This window comes from Megalops cyprinoides, chromosome 4, assembly GCF_013368585.1.
Source record: "Megalops cyprinoides isolate fMegCyp1 chromosome 4, fMegCyp1.pri, whole genome shotgun sequence".
In the NCBI taxonomy this organism is placed as follows: Eukaryota; Metazoa; Chordata; class Actinopteri; order Elopiformes; family Megalopidae; genus Megalops; species Megalops cyprinoides.
This window is the reverse complement of record NC_050586.1, coordinates 34,398,105-34,422,836: the sequence shown is the minus strand read 5'-3', so window position 1 is coordinate 34,422,836 and position 24,732 is coordinate 34,398,105. Positions and strand designations below refer to the sequence as shown.

The 24,732-nt window shown below is 42.7% G+C and overlaps 3 protein-coding genes across 4 annotated transcripts in view; all 3 read right to left on the bottom strand.

The window, feature by feature from the left end:
• Positions 1–3,550, bottom strand: part of bmp2k (BMP2 inducible kinase) — a 47,707-nt gene extending 44,157 nt beyond the window's left edge. For both annotated transcript variants that reach the window (XM_036526252.1, XM_036526253.1), the window contains exon 1: positions 2,549–3,550. In XM_036526252.1, coding sequence (XP_036382145.1) covers positions 2,549–2,699 — 151 coding nt within the window. In that variant the 5' untranslated portion in view covers positions 2,700–3,550. The remainder of the gene's footprint in view (positions 1–2,548) is intronic.
• A 5,411-nt stretch (positions 3,551–8,961) lies between these two features.
• Positions 8,962–14,908, bottom strand: anxa3a (annexin A3a). The gene is made up of 14 exons (XM_036527442.1): positions 14,872–14,908; positions 14,100–14,149; positions 13,815–13,862; positions 13,396–13,483; positions 12,922–13,016; positions 12,718–12,831; positions 12,333–12,423; positions 12,143–12,222; positions 11,947–12,003; positions 11,421–11,514; positions 11,231–11,326; positions 10,862–10,920; positions 10,538–10,660; positions 8,962–9,371 (listed from the first exon to the last, which is right to left on the bottom strand). Exons 2-14 carry the CDS (start codon positions 14,112–14,114, stop codon positions 9,312–9,314), a joined length of 1,020 nt encoding a protein of 339 aa, XP_036383335.1. The 5' UTR covers positions 14,115–14,149; positions 14,872–14,908; the 3' UTR covers positions 8,962–9,311.
• Positions 14,909–17,206: 2,298 nt separating this feature from the next.
• The window catches only part of fras1 (Fraser extracellular matrix complex subunit 1), a 103,591-nt gene continuing 96,065 nt past the window's right edge, over positions 17,207–24,732 (bottom strand). The window contains exons 62-74 of the mRNA XM_036527397.1: positions 24,165–24,352; positions 23,765–24,040; positions 23,407–23,639; positions 22,795–22,955; positions 22,269–22,483; positions 21,586–21,736; positions 20,976–21,083; positions 20,627–20,786; positions 19,836–19,952; positions 19,417–19,583; positions 18,806–19,011; positions 18,279–18,425; positions 17,207–18,153 (exon numbers count right to left, since the gene is read on the bottom strand). Of these exons, the coding sequence (XP_036383290.1) occupies positions 17,566–18,153; positions 18,279–18,425; positions 18,806–19,011; positions 19,417–19,583; positions 19,836–19,952; positions 20,627–20,786; positions 20,976–21,083; positions 21,586–21,736; positions 22,269–22,483; positions 22,795–22,955; positions 23,407–23,639; positions 23,765–24,040; positions 24,165–24,352 (2,717 nt within the window). The 3' untranslated portion in view covers positions 17,207–17,565. The remainder of the gene's footprint in view (positions 18,154–18,278; positions 18,426–18,805; positions 19,012–19,416; positions 19,584–19,835; positions 19,953–20,626; positions 20,787–20,975; positions 21,084–21,585; positions 21,737–22,268; positions 22,484–22,794; positions 22,956–23,406; positions 23,640–23,764; positions 24,041–24,164; positions 24,353–24,732) is intronic.

Here is a 24,732-nt window from a genome sequence, read left to right as displayed (position 1 = left end):
ATCAATCAAATCGATCAGTGACTTCACTTTAACCCTGGGAGAAAAGCCTGCTTGTGGCACACCATGTCCCTGCTGGCTTTTCCTCTGTGCGCGGCTCTCAGAGGACCCCGCCGTTTCCATTAAACAAGCAGTTCTGGTGGCAGCGTGTTTTAAAGAGCCCATTCTGTCCTTCCCTGCGAGCGAGGCGTCCCGCGATGTGCAAAGGCACTGTGTACAGTGCAAAGTCGCGCAACATAAATGACAGTCCCTGCGAGGCTGTGAGACCTCCGTTGCGCTGCTGCATACCAATGAGCGCCTCTGTCCTTGGCGTTAAAGGCGCGGCAATGCCCGGGGGGGCATCGAAATATGCTCAGCTGCGGAAAAAAAAAAAAAAGCACGGGACGGGCGCGAGGGGGGGGACCGGCGTTCTCGTTAGCGTTTCAGGAATTACCCGGGTGCACAAGCGACGCACACAATCAGACCCTGCGCAATTACAGGGAAGGTCAGGAGTCAGTGTCAAGCTTATCTAGCAGGGACATGCCTGCCTGGGCCTCCACAGACACAGGGCTTTTATCTGGGAGGAAGACAGCGAGAAACAATACAACACATTGCATGACAAAGCCGGTGTCACATGAGGCAATAAGACTGCTCAAAAACTCGTTTAACATGTTTTAAAGTGAAAATATGCAAACCAGGACAATGAATATCAAATCCGCTGTGTCAAATACGTGTCTTCATCTTATCCAGACTGCTTTTTTTTTCTTTTAAACACAGAAAAAGCGACAGACTTGAAGTACACTAGATGGAAAGTCTAGAAACTGTTACCGCTTTCACTCTTTTTCCCCCAAACACCCTTATCCAAGGGTGACAGGCCACTGGTAAACGGAAACAGAATAAGGAACAAAATACCACTTACAAAACAGAAGTACAGCACAGCACTCATTACTAAAATTAATGTCTAATGGAGTACATTTACAAGCACATTTCACTGTGACTGAAACCGTTCAACTAATAAGCAAACACTAAAAGCCAGACCATTCAGTGGGTGGTTCGTAGAAATGTGCTGATCAAGATAAAGTTGCAACACAGAGTTGCAGAGTAATCATACCGCTTAAGGACAGATCTGTGTTATCTGTGTGTTAGGGAAACCCTGGTTCAATCAGATAGCAAGGGTCTTCACCATGCAAACGAAGCTGGTGGGTGACTCCTCTCCTGAAGGTGGGGGGAGAATCAGCTCATTTCATCCACTGGGGAGTCACACAGGTGAAAATGAATTGGCCCGTGCCAAAGGGCATCCAAGTGCAGTGAAGCTGAGCGTAGAGGGAGGAGTGTGCACAAGTACAGTAAGGAGCCAGAGATGTCGTGCCTGGGCGTACAGCTAACAGAATCTGTTCAGGGAAAGATAGGAGAGCGGAGCCAGAAGAATGGGAGGGGAGGGACGACACACGTCTAGCAGCAGGGCACGGGCACCGATTTCCAGTTAATTTGGGAGGAGAGGGGTCTGACAGTATTATCAGGGAAATTAGTCTGGGGGGACTCGTGGTAGCCAGAAAAAAAAAGTGCCTCTTATCGGGTCTTGGTCAGCAGCTTGGTGGAGTAAATACAGTGGATGCGGATGGTGAAGAACTAAAACATTCCCCAGGTGTTCCAACTGATCCTCGACAGCGCACTCACCGTTAGCAAAACTGAGGCCCAAAAGCCCTTGTAGCGCACACCGCTCCCACTTCCTCTTTACTGGAAAGCCAGTTTTGAAACTGCACACGATGGGCGAGGGAAACCGTGTGCGCAGGCACAGGCCTGGCGCGGGATGCATGGGAAGCTGTAATCTGTTGTGGTGGGCCCCTTCGCCCCAGCTGGGTCAGGCACATCTCTGCCTCCCTCAAACCACTGCCAAAACACTCCAGCGCCTTCCCCCCTTATCTGCAGCATGTAGGTTACGCCCCGTCTATAACACCGGTGCAGTATACCAGGGCACAGGGGTAGACAATAAAAGCAAACGTGCGAATATTCAGTAGCCAGAGCACTTAAGGAGGCAGCAATCTGACAGACATGCCACCTTTACCTGAGAAGCTTGACTGTACTGCATATTTCTGCACACTGGTGTGCAAGTTAAACTTAAGTAGCCATGAAAGTAAATGGAAGCAATTACTGCAAAGTGACATGACTGGAGCATAGTGAAATGGTTATAACTGGTATGTCTTTGATCAATAAGATTCCCTGGGAAAGGAACCCACTCGTAATGCCATGGGGAGATCTGTTCACCAACAATTGTCAACGTACACTGTAAAACACATGACTGCAAAGTTCGCCAGATAATTGGTTGTTATAATACTTCTCTGACAACGTTTTCCACTCTTAGCACAACACCTTATTTAAAGTTACTACCTAGACAGAGTAAGTATCCTGGCAAATTAGTGAACTTTTACAGATTGTTCTAGAAGCTGTGTAGCTCAAGGAATTCTATGGATTGTTTGTAGAAACAGTCGGATTTCAAATTTAATTAATTATTATATAGTATGAGTAATGTACTTAGTGTTAAATGCACGTTAAAGAATGTATACCAGCGTACCTTCTGCAATCAGTTCTTCTATGGTGACCTGGTATCGGCCGACGCTGAACACTTTCCCGATGTAGTTGCCGACTCCAGAACCAGACCCCGATCCAGACCCTCCTCCGAGTCCACCGCTCTCGGACTTTGGCATTCGTGAAAACTTCTTCATTCTTCTTGATGTCAAATATCTGCCTTCCAAGACAAGTCCTTTAGGCAACCACTAAAAAAAATCCCAACAGGAATTCTGAATGCAGCTTTCCCTATCTCTTCATCCCAACCCTATTTTTCGCCTGCATAGCTATTCTATAGCCAGCTAGCTAACTAGCTGACTGGGTAGCTAGCCAGCTAGCTAATTTAGTTCGACAAGTGTGCTAGCTTGGTAAGCTAGCTTGCCAGCGATCACTTGAATGACATACAGTACACAGAGAACAGGGCGTAATGAAACATACGTTCACATGCAGGGCATTACAATAGTGCGCCAGATTTTAATTCACTGTCTTATTAAAATGGTCGTAAGATATTTCAGCTGCAGATTTGAATAGGATGAGAGAGCTATCCTGCCAGCGCCTCAGAAAACGGCACCAGTCGGATCAAAAAACGTCAACAATGCGTGCTCGTTTGTGTAAAATCAACAATGTTAGCTATTCTGATTAAACAGCTGGCTACCAAGCTAACACGGTGGGATCTGGTGGTGTGTGATACAGCTACGCTAGATAGCTAGCTAACACTGCTAGCCAGCTTAGGTACCTCTCAAACACCACCTCCCCTCTGTTCCACACGACTTCCCTACTTCCCCCTTTGTAGCCAGCTAGCTAGCTAGCTAAATACACTGCCCGTGTATCGGAGCACACAATTGCAGGCGGATTGCTGCTACACTGAATGTCACAAACACAACATCACCAATCCTTCCCGCGAACAATTCTCGCACGGAATCGCGAAGAATCAGTGCGTATCATGCGACCTCATGTCTTCTTCCACCCCGTTAAACTTCGAACTCTCGTGACTCTCAGCACAAATAAGTGGGTGGTTTGTTATTACCCAATACGCCTGACTGACAACCTAACCCAGATTTGTCCGACCCTTCCCATTGTAGCCAGCTAATGATTGGTGCAACAAACGTAGGCGCAGACAATGCTTTACTGTGATGGGGCAGATAAAGTGACAGTCTGCGCGTCTCTTCTCTTTCCTCGTTCGGTTGAGATAGCATGAAGAAGAGGCGGTGACAGCTATCAAAGCGCTGAGCCAGTGGGAGTACTGAAATGTTCAGTGATTTCCTAATTGTAATTTCAAAATAGCCCACGTTAGTTGAACAAAGAAAACAAACAGATGAAAGCAGCCGTTGCGCTTTGTACCCGCTTTGTATTAAATCTAGTGTTTGGTTAACTGGTAAAAATAGATAATAGAGTATGTTATGAGTAAGACCTTAGGTAGCTCTGTAGTTAACTACATCTCCTTATTTATCAGAAATAAGTTGAAGTAAGAAATATACATAGGTCTATTCTGCATTCAAGTCAGAAGGTATTTTTGTTTTGTTGTGATATGCTTTCCTGTGTCTTCACTGGCAGAATGAAACCAATGTAGGCTACAGTATGTGGAAATAAGAGTTTGCTCAGTTTTGCAAAGTTTGTTCTCATTGAAAAATGAGGAAGTGGATGGGGAACAATTGGCCAGTTGCTTGATCTTTGCCTGTGCAGGCAGATGATCTTTACCGATGACTCGGTCTGGCCTTTCAGATACTCATTAGAGCCTCCTGAAAATACTTCTTTCTGAAACCCCTCACTGCCAAATGTCACCAGTAACATCACGATGTTGCTCACATCCCTTTTCACAACTTCCTGCCAGTTTCACAGTGAAATCACCAGCAGTCCAGCAGTCGGTCACTTGCCATTTCAGGAGGTGATGATACGATTTTTTTCACTGTTGAGGCGTTTAGAATCGAGGCCATGGTGTCGTGACCTGTGGAGTCACACTCATCATGTGGCAAACAGCATGCATATCTTCTTTCCAGTATTTCTAATTGTACTGCTATCTAAAAATGTATCTCAAAATGTACTAAAGGTAACAAAAACATTTTTAAATTAGTTGCAAAGTCAACTAAATTCCCAGGTATTGTTCTAGCTTTATTTCTAGATGATTGTGCCTTCATAATAGGGTCACTGGTTCCGCACATGGCAATGACTGAGCTTACGTAAGTGTTGGCATGGTCACGTGACCAACACTATGACTAAATAGACCCCCACTCCAACCCCTCCATAGATACAATTGTTAAGATTTGATTTTTGGAGGACATGCTGCCACCTGTTGGTGGGATAATGTTGTCCTAATTTGTTCAATTAACTGAATAAACCTTGTCATTGTTAACATAAGAAAACACTTCAGAGGTGGGTGCACATAGTTTTTACAGGTGTGCTTTGCTTGTCCTGCTACAGGATATCTTACACTGTTTTTTGTCTTCTAGTTTCGTAACAGGAATGCATTTTAAAGTAACATCAATGTCCACATTCCCAAGCTCGCCGTAGAACAACAGCATTTTTGGTCAGCTCAGTCTGCATCGACATTAAATTAGGTGATATTTGCATATTAAGTACATGTATATTCCCTGCTTTATTGTCAGGTTAAAAACCAAAAAAAAAAAAAAATCCAGTTATTGAAATAGTAGAAAGCACACACTACAGTCGTCTGCTTTTGAGTGTGTTACACTGTTTCTTCTCTGCATCATTTACCTACAAATATCAGCGATTTCTCTTTCATTCCTGTAAGCTGTGGACACTTGTTTTATTAATCATGATTTTGAACAGAGAGAAATGAAGCCTGATACAAGCAAAGGGGTTTAAGTAGACTCCCTTGAACAGGAAATGCTCTGCAAGTTTTGGTTGTGTTAGGCAATGATTGATATAATTCCTACAATTAGTGATGCAGTATTGAATGTTAAAAATGCCATTGTATAGCAACCTAAACTTATTGACCTGGAGTTCAGAAAGAAAATAATTTCTTTGTGCAGCCATATTTCTCATTACTACAACACGTTAGTACTGAGAAACAGGTAAAGTCCTGTTTCATTAGGGAGAGACTACTGAAGTGTCACCTGTCCAGACTCAATAATATGCTTTAAATATTGGCTGATACTGAATAATTTAACTCTCTGGGGCCAATGAACCCTAGCTGTCTGTTCATCTATTAATCTACAGAGTTTCAGAAGTGCATGAACTCTTGTAATACAGTGATAATGATGCCAAAAATCATTCTTGCTCGAGAGACTACATGAATGTGACAACAGTTTTCAGAGGATAACTACTGGGCTTGACAGACTTTCCTCTATTTCAGCAGGAGTGAAAGGAGCTCTGGTGAGTACATTGTTTTAATGACGATCTGTTTCTGCCTTCAGGCGACCCTCCGCCTCAGTAAGCAATAACTGCGCTGATGTTGGGTCTTATCAATAATGGCTTTGCACAGCAGTATCCCGACTTCCTTTACTTTTGCTCAAGTTTCTCGTGTGATCATCACGGGGTTATGAAGGAGCTGTTTTACAGAGAATATAACATGAGGGAAAAAAGTACAGCATTTAAAAAGGCTTGTAAGTTAATATGGGAGCAGAATGTTGTAATTACATTTAGGTTAATTCATCTGTCTTATGTGACCCACAGCCTGCAACCTCCTTTTATGCAGCAGATATCAGGCCTGGAGTCAGGCTATGGCCATCATTTCAGGAACTTGATAATTTATTTTGTAACTATATCCAGCAAGGTAAGTATGTTCTGAATTATTGTTCCCTCTGAGGTTGGTCTGAGGCTAAGGCTAAAATCCATTTCAGCTACTCAATTAATGCATTTTATTTTTTGCTTGTTATTGAAACAGGAGATTATGTTTAAATTGTTTTTACACCTTCAAACATCGAAAGTGTTGACTCATGTTTTAAGAGCATGTTTTCCATACAAATCTGCAAGTGAAATATGACTCTTGATATTTAACACAAATATAGCAAGTCACAGTAAAACACCAGCATGACCTTATAAGAGATTTATATTATTCTCTCCCTAACCTCACTAATTCCAAACATGGTAAAAGTTTTTAAAATGTTTACATAAATGTAATAATTCAACTATAGCAGTGGCAGAGACATTATATGAAATCCTGTCACAACTGATGCTAAGAAAGAAATAGATATATGTTCAAAACTTTACATACAGTATGTCTGGACATGTAAAGTCATGCTGAAATACAAATATCTACAGAATAAACAAATTATAAGATTACATGGATAAACATATTAAAGCAGATATCCTCCTGATACTGATATGCACTGATAAAAAATTATATTACAAATGAATATTATATTGGTTGCCCACAATATCTTAAGTATGAGCATTTTAAAGTATGAGCATGTTACATGCTGTACATGTAACTGTACAGATATCCCTGTACATCTTGTGGACAGTCTTTTAAAGGGTCAGTTGTGAGGATGTGAAACAAAGTGGAGAAGAAAGCAGCTGTCTAAGGTGAATGAAACATTTTTCAGTTCACAAATACGTTTGAAAATAGACTTTTAAACTTCAAAACTTTGTATGATACTGCCAGCTGCTTTTCCTGATCATGTGTTTCCTGTAGTCAGTTAGAGACTTCCTGCTGAGGGCTGTTTCAGCACTGGCTGATTGGGGGTCACTAGGAGAATAAAGAGGGTTATATATGACCATTTATGAATACAGTATAAATGACATGTAATTTCTGTCCCGCACTTCACAGTGTCATTACTGAATGATAAAGCAATGCAAACTTAACGCATGTGAATGAAACCAATCAAGGCACAACACACAAAAATGACAGATATATTTTGGGATTATAAACCTATCCACCACCCCTTCTCCCTCCCTGACACATATTCCTACCACCCCTGAACCCTCTGATCAGATCCTGTTGTCAAATCCCTTGGTTACCTTGTGAGACGGCGTAAACAAAGCTCCCCCTCCCATCAAGTGCTGACACTGCACGTGAGGACTCGGCAAATGGGCTGTATCGATCCCCCTGCTCCATAACATTTTCCTAATTGCAGAAGTACTGTGCGCTCAAAGTCTCTGTGTCACTTTCCGTTTAACGCTGAACTAAAAATAACTGCATTATATAATGTTGACTGCTGGGTCCACAGGGTCGCATGGTAGGCCAGGTTCACTGCAGGTGCTCCCCTCCTGCCAGGCTGGCTGGAGTGCTGCCTGTCTTTACATTTCAATTCAAACTCCAAGGGGCTCAGAAACACCTCATATTAAACCTGAAAATCTTTTCCAGTTTAAGCAGACTGCATGTTAGTCACAGATTTTCAGAGTTAACCCACAGTCCTTAGTTATTAATTACTTTAAGGTCTAGGATTTGAGCATGTTTTAACATATTTTGTATGAATGAAAACCATGATTAGACTCATTTTCCGATTAACAGGATACTAGGTGTTATATGTCTGGTACCACTGATTGGAAAACTACGATCTAACTTGTACAAGACTAAAGGTAAACAAAAATAAAAGTTTAAAACATTATGATTGTAAACATTCACTCGAGTTCTGTGAAAGATAAGTTTTTAGGTTTAATGGGGTGCTCAACAAAAACATCTCCTCTTAGGCCTTCTCCTTCTAATTAATTTAGTAATAAATATCTTTTTAACTCCTGTCTGGAAAGTGTTGGATTGACAACCAGAGCACCCTCCTTTCTCCCAGCGGAACACAGAGGGTGCTTTATTGCCATCTGCTGGACATTACCATTTCTTCATCAGCTTCTCCAAAGTTGTGTTCACAATGCCATATGTGAATCATTTTCAATAAAAATACAGTGTTAAGTCAGTATAATGCATACTACACATTTCCTATATGCAGTATAATGCAATACTGTGGCTAATATATTTGTGTCAGATGTTTGGTTTAGTTTGAGCTTAACCCCTGCCCCATTACTTTGCATTACAACATTAAAGTAAAATCTGCATTTGAATTGACATGAATGGTGTAGAGTTAAGAGTAAGTGTGCTTGTTCTTAACAGTCATCTCCTCCACAGATCTTCAGCAGCGTCTTTCGATATTTCCCATGAGTCTCAGACTGAAAACAGAAACACAGTATCTTTGACTCATCAGTTATTGGTCAGGACAACCCTCTGATCCCATCCTAACAGATATTAGAACACACGGATGCAAATTTGGCTTGGCTGTTCAAGAAAGTTTCTCTGTTTGTGCCAACAGTATTTAATACATTTTTGGATGTTTCTGTAAAGTAGAAAATCAAAAATGTTTGCTTGTGTGACAAAGTACATGTTGTTCTCAGTCCAAATGATTCACGTTTTCTCAGAAAACAGGCGCAAGCTACTGTCTGAAGTTTTGAGACTGTTCAGTTTATTTTATACTTTTAAACATCAAAGGACCTACATTTCAAAGCAGCAAAGGAAGGACAGTTTTCTTGGTCACAACAAAATAATGGCCACCATTCACAATCGGAACAGAACCACAATAATTAAGAACATCATCTGAGTTGTCAAGTGGATTATAGGCATGGCAGCAGAATTTATGATATGGGACAGAGTTAGGATTGTTCTGGCAGCAATGACACATGACAAGTTTGATCTCAGAACTTGTCATGTGCTCTCAGAAAATGCATTAAGTACCAAAGGATTACTATGGTGGTCTTGATCTCATGCATGAGGCCATGATTTACAATGTGTGACCAATAAAATCTCTTTGAAATGGAGAGACACATTGTCAAGTGGTTTTAAGGCGAAAGGCAACAAGGCTGTCCGGGGCTCCTATTGATTTGGGTTAGTCATCGCCGCCACAAATAATCTTCAGACAGTCCCCATAGCTCCCAGATACATCCGACTGGAATCAAGCACGACAACATAGGCCACTGTTACAGAAAAGAACGATCCCTTCAAAGAGAGATGTCTGCCCCCCGCCCCACCTCCCCCTGCCAATTGCTCATAGCAATTCATTTTTAGTGTTATGTTTATGCTGTTGGCCAATGGCACGCAGAACACATGCTGCAACTTTTCTACGTATTAGTGTAGTGTTTTGGTAATAATTTTTCATCAGACCAGGAAAGAGCAAACAATGACACACACAACAGGTGGAGGACAACCTATCAGGTTTGTTCTTGTCTGTCACATGACTATGTAAGCTACATGTCATTGGTGGCTCTTTAATACTCTGACAAAGGTAATAAACCAAAATGCGAGCTCTTGTAAATGGGAAATTTATTAGTATTTGCAAGTGTGCGGTGTTTGTCGTTTATGACACTAACTGGTTATCTTCTCTTGAGATGGTTGGCAAAACTACTTTTTAATGAAATGTTATGTGCTGATATTAATGACCTGCCAATTCAACTTATCCAATCAATTGTATCCTCTAACATACATAATTGCTTGTCATACAGTTATATACCAAAGAACTTCACCACAGACAGGAAAAAAGTTAGCGAGTCCTGAAACATGGAACACTAAATCCAAAGTCATATTTGAAGGAAACAAGGTCAAAGGTTAGCAGCAGTAAGCAGTTAGGAGTAAGCTCAGAAATGACTCAAGATCCTTGTCTAATATCTGTCAATGGATATATACTTTCACAATGGCAATGCCAGAGAAAGTTTAAGCATTTCATCCACAGGAACATAAGCCTATACTGCACAGATATTGGTTCTTCAACTTAATTTTCAATTGTGTGACATTTAAGATGTACAGGCAATTTAAAGAGACAGAAGAAGACATTTTGAAACAAATTACACTGAAAAACCTGTAGCTATTTCATATATAATATTACTGAATACTACACACATGTAGCTTGTCACTTTCAAAGTGAGGCTTACTGTTGATTCAATAATTCAGTATGCATTAAAGGAGCATTTGCTAAATTATGCACTAAATTTCAATGGGAAAACCTGTCATTTCTAAAGTATACAATACACTGGATTAGCCCAGTAATTGCTGCACTATTCTTGGGAAGGTGGAGTGAAGGTCAGTGAGACAGAGGGTTCAGTGCAAGGGGACGCTCACCTCGATAGCAGAGTGCAGTGAGTAGCCGAACAGCTTTTTGAATTCGGCCCTGATGTCCAGCAGATCAATCTCAGAGCGACTGACCATTATCCTGTTGAGAGTGTCCTCATCCGTTCCCCCGCCCTGGAGGAAACCGCCAACGCTGGAGGATTAGCACTGCAGTGCTTTACTACCCTACTTCCTCAGCTCTCAGCAATAGGGATGTCTCCTACAGTATGTACAGCAACCCTCACAACCACATTTAAGATCACAACTCCATATATTTTGTCTATGGTGATCAGAATTTCACAGACTGTCTGCAGGGTGATCCACCCACACACTCACCTTCATGCTCTTGAAGAGCCTTTCAGCCAGGTAGGCAGGGACATTCTTCACACATTTCACTGAAAAAGGGGAGATGTTACCAGAACAAAATCTGAGAGACAGCGATGGCAACAGACAGCCTTGCTGCAACCAATTCAGTAAAGGTCTGTTTAGTCAAACCAACCCTGTCCTACCAGCATTATATACAGAGTGACTCACAAAATCAGTACAAACTTTATGTCACTTCATCATCAACAACTGAAACAAAATGATGATGTAACAATTTGAACAGTATTGCCAGTGGGGAAAAAAAGAAAAAAAATGTGGGATCTGAATGCAGCCACCACAGTCTGTTCCATGACATGAAATAATCATATCAGTCAGTGATACCAATTGCCACCAAAAGCTCCTCAAGCAAGCCAGACATCTCCCCCTCGATGCTCTGCTGGAGGGTCTTTCCGCTTATATTCTTGTACTCCACTAGCGCTGCAGGAGAGAAGAGGGGATTGCGTCAGTGGGTTTCGACTTGGTTAAAAAGAAATGCTGCATCACTGACACGGGGAAGTGTTTGACACTTTACTTTTCCTCAGCTGCGGTATGCTCCTGTGGCAGAGGATGTCGATGAACTTGCTTTCGTCCGTGCCCCACTTCTTCTCGCCAGCGTCATACAGGGTCTGTACCACAGAATTAAAGAAAAAAACAACAGGATCTTACACACACACACAGGAAAACCTCTCATAGAGATGCTGCTGAAAAGAGGGTTGCTGTGTGCTTAGGACGCACTGTGACATATCCACTTATTGGTGCCAAACCACAGCTAAGTAATTTCAGCTATTTATATGGAGTTACTTTACTTCTAGTGTGTCGCCAGCTAGTGGAAATGACATAGTCTCCCTTAAGCCTATTTCAATAACAAGGGCCACAACCATTAAACTGGGAAGATAAGCACTGGCACAATTTGAAGCAAAACAAGATAAAAACACCAGTTCAGCACAACAATTGTCAACTGCCCAGCTGAAAAAAGAGAAGTTCAAAGAGACATGTGTGAAACTAGCGTGTTTCACCACAGGAACCGTGTTGCTGATGTGAAACCAGGTGCACCACACCTTAGCGTCCTCTTTGGCTTTTTCCTCATCCACGTTCATGCTCTCATCCCTGTTCCCCTGTCATTAAGAGAAAGAACAGATGAGCAGAAGAGGCAGCACACGTCAAACGTTCATCATGGACAAAGGGCTTAGAGTAACACAGGACCCTATTGTGATATTCAGTTTATACTGCAGACATTCAACACAACATGCTTACCTCAGCCAAGATAAGAAGGGCGGTAGCATATTGACCTGATATTTCAGTCTTGAGGTCATGTGTCAATTTCCTCTCTGTTTCTGTAGAAGCAAAAAACACAACACCTCTTTAAGATACTAATTGCATGTCCCTATTTATCAATGAATTATGACTTAACTAGTCTGTGAAGTTCAAAGACATAAATGATTACCAGCCAAGTAGACTTCACAAAGGTCTTTAATTTGTTTGTTGGATCTTGAGGCAAATATTTCTATTAAAGTACTGTCGGTTGTTCCGACTCCCTGTAACAGACAGAGGAAATTGGTTTTTAGTCAGTTCACAAGAATTTTAAGGGCATTATTTATTGAATACATTTGCTTAAAAGATTCAAGGACAAGTGAATCATTCAATGCAGCAGTAATTATAATAAAAGCTTGACTGTGAATTGACTGGTAATAAATTGGACAAAACTGACTTGTGTATCTCAGCTGTCACAGTTTATTAGTGTCTTGGGGCTATTTTACAGTGACACTGAGAAGGCAGTTTGATAATGTACACAGCTTAGATCTGCTAAGATCAGCTTAGAGATCACTTACTTTCATTGCATGTGCAACCTCATGACTATCATAGATCGCTGGAGGTGTGGCCAGAGCAACTAGAAGATCTTCAAAATGACCATGGGTGTCACCCTTCAGGTCATCAATGAGAGTCTACAACAAAAATAATAGGACAAAATTTATTTCCCACAATGCATTGCCGTCCAATAAAGCTATGCTTTCAGGCTTTAATCAGTGTTTTACCCTGCCGGTTGCTTCTAGGTAAGCCTGACAGATGAGCTGACGCTGGGCACTGCTCCTGTGGGATAAAATGTCAATCAGTGTCTTCTCAGTCGTGCCTGAAAGGAAATCAGAGCAACTGCACTTAGAGAAATAAGGATGTGAAACAATCCTTCATAGTGAGCTACAAGTTATGCACATTTATATTTAACAAGTAGACTTCAAATCAGGCTTAATACAATCTTATGTTATAACTGCAGAGAGAACCAGTTATCAACTGCCACAGTATAACGTTCGTCAATTAACAATTGGAGTATCTTTTAAAATATGCTTCCTCACTATCAAACCACTTCAACATTCAGTTATATAAAGAAATAACACACAGTAAAATGTACACTTTGTAAGTATATCTGGATACGGATCTCTGCTACGAAACAAATGATAATAGCTTCAGCTTCTTCTTTAACGAAGCAATGTGAGTAGTGAAAAGACTCATACCAATGCCCTCTATGGCTTTCCGCAGAGCAACAGCATCTTCGCCTGCGTTGAAACCAGCTTTGTCTTTGATGGTCCCTCGCTCCCCAGGCTGGTATGGAACAAAGCATGCTGAAAATACCCATACTAGACTGGTGGTACAGCATTCACCAGAGCAACTCCTGAACCCAGACATTAAGACTCCCTGCTAATCTAACAGCAACACCGTCCGACCTTTAATTATTTGCCCAAAAATTGGAGATAGAAGGGTTTTATTCCCTGTTATCTGTATTCCCTGTTATACATTCATTTGAGGAACTTCCAAACAAAAAATCATCAAAAATCAGCTAAGAAATGAAAAAAAATGCAACAGCTTAAAAACGTTACTCGATGGAGGATTACAGTTAGAGGTCTCAGAGGCCTTAGTTATTGGGAAAATTTACCTTTGCTGTAAAAGAAGATGTGGAATCAACTAGAAGCTCCAAATCATCCTGAAATGAAGAGGAAAAGATTTTCCCTGTGAGAATTCTGGAACACAATTTAGCGCAGAAAGCATAAACAGAGGTGTCAATTTGACAATCCACTGTAAGTAATACAAGCAAGATTACACTGACAGTTACATATTAAAAAAAAAAAAAGTTAATTCCATACCAGCGAGCATTACGTGATTCAGTTAATTTGCCTTAATTTCATTCTGAGCAGTGATGGAAATTATGGACCAAGCTTACCCAAATAGATGTCATTTCAACAGTCCGGTGTTGCCTCTAATCAAATTATGCTGGCAATAAAGGGGAAGAAAACCAATATGAAATCCATTTATGTCAAGTGTTTCACTTATTTTTTGAGCGTAATTAATTGTTTTTACAGCCCATCGTCGTATACCTAACAGGTATAGCCTAGCAAATAGTGTGTTTGGGGAAGATGCTGTCTTGTACATGTTTTTTTATAGCAGTGTATGTTTTCACTTGTTCGTGTTCGTGTCTGCATACGTATATAACGTTCTTTTAACCGTGGACCTAGAACTTCCAGAAGCCTCTGCATGTCCAGGGCAAGTATGAAGGATGTTCACGGTCTGGTTCAATTTACTAAGCGAAGGCTGGAATGTTGACCAACAGCCAAGAGGTATAATGGGAAATCTTTCTTCTTTTCTCACCGGTGGCAAGTTGTTAATGTTCCCTTGGACCCAGAATATAAAGTAGGAAATTGATAAGTTAACAACTGGAATAGAGTTTAAAGTGTGTTAGATTAAAATCAGACAAATTGTCATGCATTTCAGCTAGGTGTGTTTGCGATTCTCCACGTCTGCGATTTCGTACCTATCTCTTCGAATTCCGCATCACCTAATAGTATTGCATGACTACAACCTTGACAAAATAACACTGCATGGATATCGGAAAAGTACGTTCAAGCGTAACACTTCCTGAAGTTATTCCATTGGCAAAATTCGAAATGAAACTCATTTAACGTAATTATTTGGAAAAAAACTGCAGCGACTCTTACCAGCAATGGAGCTCTCGGGAGAATTTCAACCTTGTGCCACGCCTTTCCCAAAGGAAATGATGTCAGTAACTGAAAGTAAAGGGTAGTTTACCTGCACTACTGTCTAATGGTCATCTGGTGAAACTAACCGACAAATATATGTCATGATGAAATGAACTAAAAAAAAAAAAACTTTTAGCACTTATAACGTTATATTCATATTTTAAAAACAGTCTAATTGTGGAGACTGAAATTGCATTTCACTTTATACACGATTGTTTTTATTACACTTGTATTTTAGTGGAACTGATTGGAGTTAAATTGATTATACGGGATATGAAATGAATGCATCACATAGAAGTTCGGTAAAATGGCAATAAAGCAATGCTAAAATAAGTTAGCCAACATGTGAGGTGAACCCCGTGGCATCACATTACAGTTCTGGCTGGGAGATATGACTCAGTGATAGTGTGCTCAAGTGGGTCATTGCGTCCGTGTTGAGAGCGTTTATGTTTCCAGTCTATGCTGTGCCAGTGTTGTAGATAAGTGGCGCTCGATTTGCCAAAACTTGCCTGTAAATTCTCTCAACCGCTCCAATCTGAAATGGGTGAGAGTTGAGTTCAGCGGAGACTGATTAGTATGAGTTACACTTCTGATGGGACATGTATTATTCACAAGTGGTAACATGTTTTTCAGCGATGGAAACCACTTACAAGCTTAGTAATGTTATACGCCAGGCCTAAGCAACCAATGCAATGCTCTCAAATGTAAATAGCTTCCAGCAAATAGAATTCTGTTTGTGATAGAACTGGCTCTTGAGCAAACAAAGATAAAAGTATCAGATCCTTTGGAAAATATTGGATGATGAAGAGACATATTTGAGCACAATTTCTTCGTGTTTTCAACATTTATTGAAACATTCCAAACTTTATTTCTCCATCCCCCCTGAAGCTAAACATTTCAGACTGGCTGCTGGTTTGAATGTATGGAAAATGAGGTGAAGCATGGCAAGTACTTTTCTGTAAATAACACAACTTTTGATGAGTTCACCGTAACAGTGACATGATAGCCAAATGAATAAATGTAAATGTAATGTAAATGATGGCCCTTTGCTGGCAAATCCCCTCTTGAGCTTGTAGAACCTGTTTGACTACTACATGAACATGTGCTGTGAATGGCTCATTGTTATTTCTCCAATAAAGACACAAAACAACAAAGTAGTAAGTTATGGGTTTCAAGTTTTTATTACTAAAAAGGCACAGAATACAGCTGTTGTATTTATAGCATTGTACACTTTAATGAATGATAGCACCAAAAAAATATACTGGTATCTCCCAAACCTTCCACTGTGTTGGTGATAGGTTACACCCTAGGGTGACTTACAAAAATATAGCGCCGACTGTAGTCACACACAAATCCAACTGCGTATAATACTCAGTACTGCTGTACATTCAGTGCTGTGGAAACATTGAGTTGAAGTGATTTCAAGGTACAGTAATAAAAATACAACATTTCTCTCTCTCTCAGCACCATAATACTTCCCGCACAGATACTCTGAAAAATATATATAAACGTACCACCTTAATACATGATATGAGAGTAATATAATAATACAATAACACAAAGTAGAGGATGTCTCAGAAGCATGATATTGATGCTAACGGATACTGAGTGAACTCATATGTACAATTAAGAAAAAAAAACAAACAAAAAACTTTTGAGGCTATTTGAGTTGTTTTGGCAGAATGTAGGCATATCGCTGAGACACACCGTAGTATAAAACACTGACGTTAATATGTAAAAAAACTACCTATGCCGTTACAGCGGTTAAAGGACACAGGCTAAAGCATTTGTAAGAGGTGGCAAACTCACCCATACAATCTACAGTAGTCTTCAAAGTGCACAGTCAATCGAAAACACCTTGTTTTACTTGTCGCGTGACGAATATTCCTTACACTCAATCTCAAGGTTTCCTTTTTATGTTCTGTCCTTTTTTTGCAAAGAAAGAAACTACTTTGGACAATTCATTTGCATTTGAATTTGGAAATGTGTGTAATAAATACTGCAGGATTTCCTCTTCTGCGCAGTCGTTGTGTTCAATGCAACAGCGAAATGGTGAGGAAAGGCTTAATCCTGGCTGCAGAGCGTCAGCTTGTGATGGATGACCGTATCATCAAGTAATTGCACTTTAATAGATATTTACACAGCTCATCCAACCACAAGTGCACGCACACACACACACACACAGACACACTGTGCTTAATACTTGCATAAATCATAGTGGTTATACTGCAGCTTAAACAGTTTGAAATGAATTTAGCAATTGGATAACTGAAAATATTGTCTATGCGGAAAAAAAAGAAGTTAAAGTGCCTGAGCTACCACAGATCATTGCAATGTTCATGTAGACTTAGAAAGCAATTTGCAGAAGTCATGAGTCTGTATTCTTTGTGACCTCAGATTATAGGTCTGAAATGATTTTTTTTAACAAAGACACCAGATCCGATGCCACAATCAGGTTTGAGTGGTATGATAGGCCTTAGCTCTCATGAGGTAGCTCAGTTGTGAAATGATTTACGCTGCATAGCTGGCCAGCACGTTTTCCCTTTTTTTTTGTGGTCGTATAAAAATACTATAACAATATCTTTTTTTTCTTTTTTTAATTACAAACAACGATAGAAAATACGGTTTTCAAAAAAAAACTCTTGTCTATGATCAGACCTCTGTGCCGTCGTTCAAGTTATTGTGGAGCTTGACCTCCAGGTTGACCTGCTTGACCTTGACCCCGTTGACCTTGCAGGCCTCCAGGTTCTTGTCGAGGATGTTGACATTCCTGACGGTGCAGTGCTTGCTGCTGAAGTTTTTCTCCAGGCGCTCCATGTTCCTCAGGCACACCTCCACCTTGGTGTTGAGGGGGTACTCCTCTGCCGCACCCTTGGGCGGCTTCTTCTTCCCTTTCCGGTGGCACTTCTTGAACAGGAAGCAGGAGGCCAGGAGGCAGAGGACGAGCAGGGTGACGGCTGCCACCCCCCCACCGATGGGGCCACTCGTTTGCGGGCCGAAGGCCGCCGAGGCCTCCACCTCCAGACGGAGCGTCTTCATGTTGGTGCCATTCTTCACCTGGTCGCCCTCGTTGTCGTAGATCAGGGACTCGTCCAGGGTGAGGCGGCCGCTCCGGTCCACCAGGTCCCTCCGGCCGCGCCTCAGCTGGTAGGTGAGGGAGCGCTGGATCCTGGGGCCGGAGATGGACTCGGGCCCGATGACGTAGATCACCTGCAGGTACCACTGGTGCCCCGCTTCCACCTGCCAGTCAGGAAATCCAGACAAGAATGTTTTCCTTATTGCCTGGCCTTCAGGGGCACGACTTCACTCTGAGTTTCTGTCAGATTGGCTTTTCAGATTAAAACAGGGAAGAGGAATTCACCAACCTTGTAGAGGGCATCGACCTTCATGGTGAACCCATCGACACCAGGCATCGCCGTCATGGACTGCAAATCCAGGATGTCGGACGCAAACTTGGCTTCGAAGGGCACGTCATGGAAATACTTGTCACAGACCTCTGGCTGTTTTCGGTCCTTTAAGAAACAAGATGAAACAAGCTGTGAAGCCATTCGTTTGAAGCTCTCTTAATACCTGAGGCCTATACGTAGTTACAGTTGCCTATGTTTGCAGGCTAACTTAATGGTGAAAACAGGGCAAATTCTTCAATGAGAAATTGTAAACGTCCTCCATACTTCAAAGGACAGCACAGATTACACAAGTAACATAGACATTTTTGTGTGGCATATTTTAACACGGACACCCTGCACATTTCACAATCCTCGCATGTCTGTTGTAGTAAATTACCACATAGTTGTGAAAAGTGGCCAAACCAGTACTGGTGGTGCCAGTGGAAATTTTCCACTCGTTGCTGTTTGTGTGGTTAGCGGCACCGGGGGGGGGGGACGACACTCACCAGCAGCAGAAACCTGTGCTTGAGGTGCTTATTGGGCTGGATGCAGCCGTACTGTGGGCCCTCGTTATACAGGGTGCCCGTGGGGTCAAAGAACGGCACATAGCCGTCCCTGCCGGTACACAGGTACACTTTCTCTAGCTGGAGCCTGTAGGCCGCGTTCAGGTTCTGTTCCGGGTTCCAGAGGACTCGACCGTAAAGTGTCTGGCCTGTAGGAGAGCAGGAAGAACAACCTCATTCAAACTGAAACTGGAACTGAGTTAATTGCTGGAACTGTCGATAATCGACAGTTCCATATGACATAAATAAGGATGTTGATGAACTCTACACCACTAACTAAACCCCATCCATTCGCATTTAGCATTAGGGAGCTAGATTGCAGTAATTGCCTTGCATTGTCAATTGACTTCTTCCCTCTCTATCCAGGGGGCATCCGGCGGCTATGTATGGATGACTCATGCCATAGATACTGGGATGAGTTCCAGCAAGACTCAAACACAGGCAAAACAATAGTCAGTCCTATTGTTTAATAACTTCATTGCTCATTTCAGTTCTGAAAGGCAGACAAGCTACAAAAAAGCTACAATAAAAAAGGGTAGGATGCAGCTATTTACCCATAGAGAAGGCTCCTTTGTAGTCCATCTCAGCCATAGACATGTCTGATGAGGCAGGGTCCATCAAGAAGACCTTCTCGTTGTTGCACAGCTGGAACTCCGTGTTTAAGGAGTAGACGACTGGGACCGGGCGGTTTGTCTGCTGGAAGGCTATGGGAACCAGGAACCTACAGGAGAATAAATAAATCAATCAATCAATCAATCAATCAATCAATAAATCAGCTTGTCTTAGTTCACAGGATGAAAGAGGTAATTATCTGGATATAATTTAAAAAAATCCCCAAGTGAAGCTAAATGCAGATCAGATGTGGTAAAATCAGTAACAGAATCAGTAGCTGAATAAGTGATATAAAGCTCAAGCTCCTTTTCCCTGGATGTCTCCCCAGCCAAACGTGTGAAAGAGCTGCGGGGTGCCATACTTCTCTGGGGCGTGAGCCGTGCAGGAGAGCGGCTTGTCTCCGGGGTCGATCCAGGGCTGGGTGGGCTGCACAGTGCACGGGATGAGGAAGACGGTGTACTCGCCGGAGTAGTCCTTCCTGAAACACACAACACGGACAGCGGAGCTACAGTGAGAGAAGCGGTCTGAGGACAGACAGAACGGTGCAGCGCTGCCCACTCCTGGACTCGCAGAAACAAGGTCCTGATGGTTTTATAGGTGTTTTTACACCAGCAGCACACTAGCAGTGAGAACAGCAGGTTATTTAAATTCCCATCCAATACATAAACCCCAGATCTTATGTATGGCACTGTTTACTTATTGCATTGTCAAAAGGTACCAGACAGAGTACATTCTTCCAAAGGAACTGGAAAACCATAAACCTCCAGCCAATTAAGGAATGTGTCACAGACCTCTGGCTGTGTTCGAGCCTTTACAAAACAATATGAAACAAACCATCAAGCCATTTCCTTTTAGCTCTCTTAAACCCGAGGCCTATACGTATTTACAGTTACTTATGTTTGCAGACTAACTTAATACTGATTGGAACTGGAAAACCATAAAACTGCAGCCAATTAGGAAACAACTATTCCCTGACTCCAATAAAGGTGGTTGAAATCCAGGAAAATAGTGGCAAGAAAAGCTAAAATCAATGGTTTCAACAATGGAATTGAGAACCAGGTTGGAACACAGTACAGAGAGCTGTGGCTCTCCCATTTGACACATGTTGGATCCAGACCAGGAGTTTTGGCACCTCTGGGGGTCACTGCTCACCTGCTGTAAGAGCTGGTGGCTCTCCACAGCTGGTAGGGCGAGTCGAAGGTCTGGGCGCTCCACAGCAGCTGCAGGTCGAAGCTGATGCCCCCCAGGTGGTCTGGAGCCATGAGATGAGACTTGTGTCCTGGGAGGGTGTGGTGCTCTGGGACAAACTGACCTGGAGCCCACAGACAGAACAAACATGTTCAGTCTGAGGGATAACATTGTACTAGCAGCCCAAAGGGTATGTTTACAGTAAATAAAATACACAGTCATATTAAGCAGTGATCGTTTATAACTGATTAGCAAGGTCAGAACGCCTGTGAGTTCTTACAATATCTGCCAATGCACAACACTAGTGCCTTACCTCTGAATTTGGCATGTGTTTTGAATTCAATCACTAGCCGTCCATCCTCTCTGATGTAGATTCTGATGATCTGAAGTCTGGCAGACAGAACGCTGTCAGTCTGAATACCTGCACACAGGAAGTGAGAGAGTGTAGTAAGATTATCAAAGAGGTGTTCATCTGATCACCTGTAAGTGAGTGTTCTGCTGAAAATGGCAGCTGTGCATCAACAGGGTGGGTGGTATGTATTGGTGGTTGGGGTGATAAACCCCTCTTTAATATGAGGCCTTTGAAAGGCATTATATAATCTATTATTATTATTAGTAGTAGTTGTAGTAATACTAGTGGTAATAGTATTATCTGCAGTCTGCCAGTGGTGTGTGTGTTATAGTACATCACTTGAATAAATGGACAACACTGAACAGTATTGTTTACGGTACAGTGAGTGTTATCTGAAAGATTATTAGCAGGTCAAAATTTTCAATTAAGTTCAAGAAACTGCCTGGAGCTGGAAATTAATTCAAAGTTATCTCAAATGAAATCGGTAAGCATCAGAAAATGAATCTTCCTAATTTATGCCACGGGTTGTGTCTGTAATGAGCTCCTGTCCCATCCCTGTGTGCCTCCTCACCTGTCCTCCAGAGCACGGTGTCGTAGAAGAAGGAGAACTCCATCTCGGTGTGGTGCTCCAGCGAGGCCCACCCCCTGGGCGCGGTCACGTAGATGTAGGACACGTACAGGGGCACGTGCACCGTGAGGAAGGACTGCGCCGAGTCCCGGACCTGTCACAGAGAGGGGGGACAGCCACCGTCAGGAGAGCCGCACGCACTGCTGCAGGGGCCGGTCGCAGATGCAGGGTCAGCACTGCGTCGGCTTCCCTCCGCCAAAATCAATGCAAACTCCCCGGAGCACCAGGGGTGCTCTGAAACACATCTACAGGAGCTGCTGACATGAGTCCACAGGGACACACTGAGTTTCCAGATACATAAAAGTTTGCTTCTCATCTGCCTGAGATAACCAAAAATTGCTACGCCTGTTTTTTGCTTGGGTTGAAGGTATTTCTCTGAAAAAAAAGAAAAGCTAGGATAACTATAGAATAGAATGATATAAACTATAGAATAGAATAACCATTAACTTGGATATCCAAAGGAAGTTGATCAGCAGTTAGATGTATCAGGCATGCAATAGGTAGATTTATACATGGCTGGCACATCTAACCTAACCGTTTCCCTGAGTGTGATTCTATAGGTGCATTACAGTCAGCTTTCTTTAAGTTCATCGGCCAGAGATAAAGTGGAAGGGCGGGGACTATACCTGGAAGTCAGCCGTGACGGACCCCCCACAGACATCGATGAGCTCGGTCATGTCGTAGTAGGCGTCGAAGGTCCAGATGCAGCTCTTCAGGTTGAGGTGCTTGTAGAGCTGGATGGTCTTCGGCTCCCTCACGTTGGGGTTGAACTGATAGGGCCGGTCGTAGCCGGGGCCCAAGGAGATTCTGTCATAGGACACGTCATCCAGGAAGCCTGTCTCTGAAGCAGAAGCAGAAGACTGTGAGATTGTTTCGTAACCACAATAGCAATGCCATATTCTGAGCTCTTTCAAAAAATTGTTGACACAAGAAAAGAACTGGATGTGCTCTGTGCTGCTCTGAATATAACCTTAGCCCAAAGGAGTTGGCTTTACAAAGCAGTTTATGCTGAGTCTGCAGGGCCCCATCACAGGCATATGATTAGCTACTCTTTCAAGGCCTGATAATGGTAATTAAAGGCAGCCACAGAAAGCTCTGACTGACAGTGTTGAATGAATAATCTTCATCAGGGCAGCCCTGATGATTGCTCACCTGAGATGCCCTGCAGGTCTTTGCTGGTGACCAGGTTGGAGCAGATGTGCTGGTGGCGGTAGATGGATTCGGAGAGCAGGAAGTGCAGGTTGTGCAGGGGCATGGTGGACACCAGGGGGAGCATGCCATCCTGGTGAGGGATCTGCACTGAGATGTGGATCCTGCAAGGCAAGCCATGATACACAGTCTATCACACTGTATAATTCAGAACCATGAAATTACTCAGTGATATGTTTTCTTACCATACTAAGAATTTATAGATATATCTGAGAGCACCAATCTAAAAAAACAAGGATGGTGCTTGTAAATCTTTTCTGTAAGTCCACTATTATGTAGTGTGCAGGTGTGAACGGCTAAACAGCTCCTCTTGGGTTCATTAAACATATAGATTTTTTCCTGAAGCTCCGATTAGACATAAATAATAATTGAATAATAGCTGTAAATTGCAGATATATTTTCCAGAGAATGATCATAGGTAGTCTTCAGTTCCCTGCTTACAGCTGAACCTGCAGTGTCAAACAGGTGTGCTGATGCAGAAACCCATCCTGCGGTTTTAAACCAAGGGTGTGGGTGAAACTGGAAGGGTCACAGCGGTCATGCGTTGCTGCTCACCTGTTAGGATGCTCCTTGTGCTTGACATCCAGGTACTTGAGGGTGGCGATGAAGGACTGGGCCTGGAAGCCCCGGGCGGTTCCCGTGGTGACAGGCGTGTGGCAGATGGAGCCCTCGGTGCCGATGGTGACGATGTTGCTCCTTAGCGGCGTCCCGAGGTGGCCAGCCTTGTCCAGGGCCTGGGCCACACAGCGCACATGGAAACGCCGGCTGAAATAGATGCTGTCCAGGACCTGCAGGACACACACACAAATACACATACACAAACACACACAATTACACATCCATACATAAGCATGAATGACACTGACATACTCTCTGAACCCCCCCAGGTCAGATCTTTAGAATTTTGACTTGCCATGTGGTTGACCCCTGTGTATGGGGTGTTGTCTGTCACCGTCTCAAAGGGTGACCTTGCCCCGCTGGTGTCCGTCGGGGCTGCCACCTCCCAGCTGAAGCGAACAGAGGTCTGGTTGATGCCAGCCTCCTCACAGCGCTCCCTCATCACCGAGTACTTGGGGTAGTGGGGGTCACATGGGGTCACACAGACGAGCGGGTAGCCTGGAGAGGGCAACTTCTTACTGCCCTCTTTTGACACCTCTTGCACGTAGTCATAGTCAGACAGGGACACCACCTGCAAAGAACAGTATCCAATTGACCTGAAATGCCTGGTAATACTTCTATGAAAACAGTTTGTATTTTAGGAGACATGGGGATAGATGTTTTGTATGCCATCCTAAATCAAACAAAGCTCTTACAATGGGCGGGGCAGGGAGGATAAGACTTCCAGCAGCCTCCTGGTCCAGGATGGTCACTGTTGCCATGGTGATCTCCCCGAGCACCGCCTCCACAGGGTCATCAGGGCCAAGGACCAATGAGAAAGACTCATGCCATTCACGGTCTTCGTTGGACAGAATCTCAACTTTGAACAGAATGTGGTCCATGCCTGCAGAACATTGAGAGAAAATGTTCTTAGGTATGATCTTGAAAATACATTATCTTTGGAGATACACATCCAAAGGCAATGAGTTGCTTTTTTATCAATATAAGGCAGAGGTACTGAGGAATGGCATTCTAATGCTCCCTAATGCCACAGATAACATGTACTGTAAGGAGAACCAAGGAATTCAACAAATATAAAAGATAATAAGGATAGTATATATTCTACATTATGATCAGATATTTAACTTTCATACTGAAAGTTCTCTCTCAGTATTCTGATTTGCTGGCTGGTAATGAACATTACTGAAGGGGTGTGGCCTAAAACAGAACATCCATAGCTAGTGTAGTAACACAGACAGCACTGGGCTTTCCTGTTACAACTAA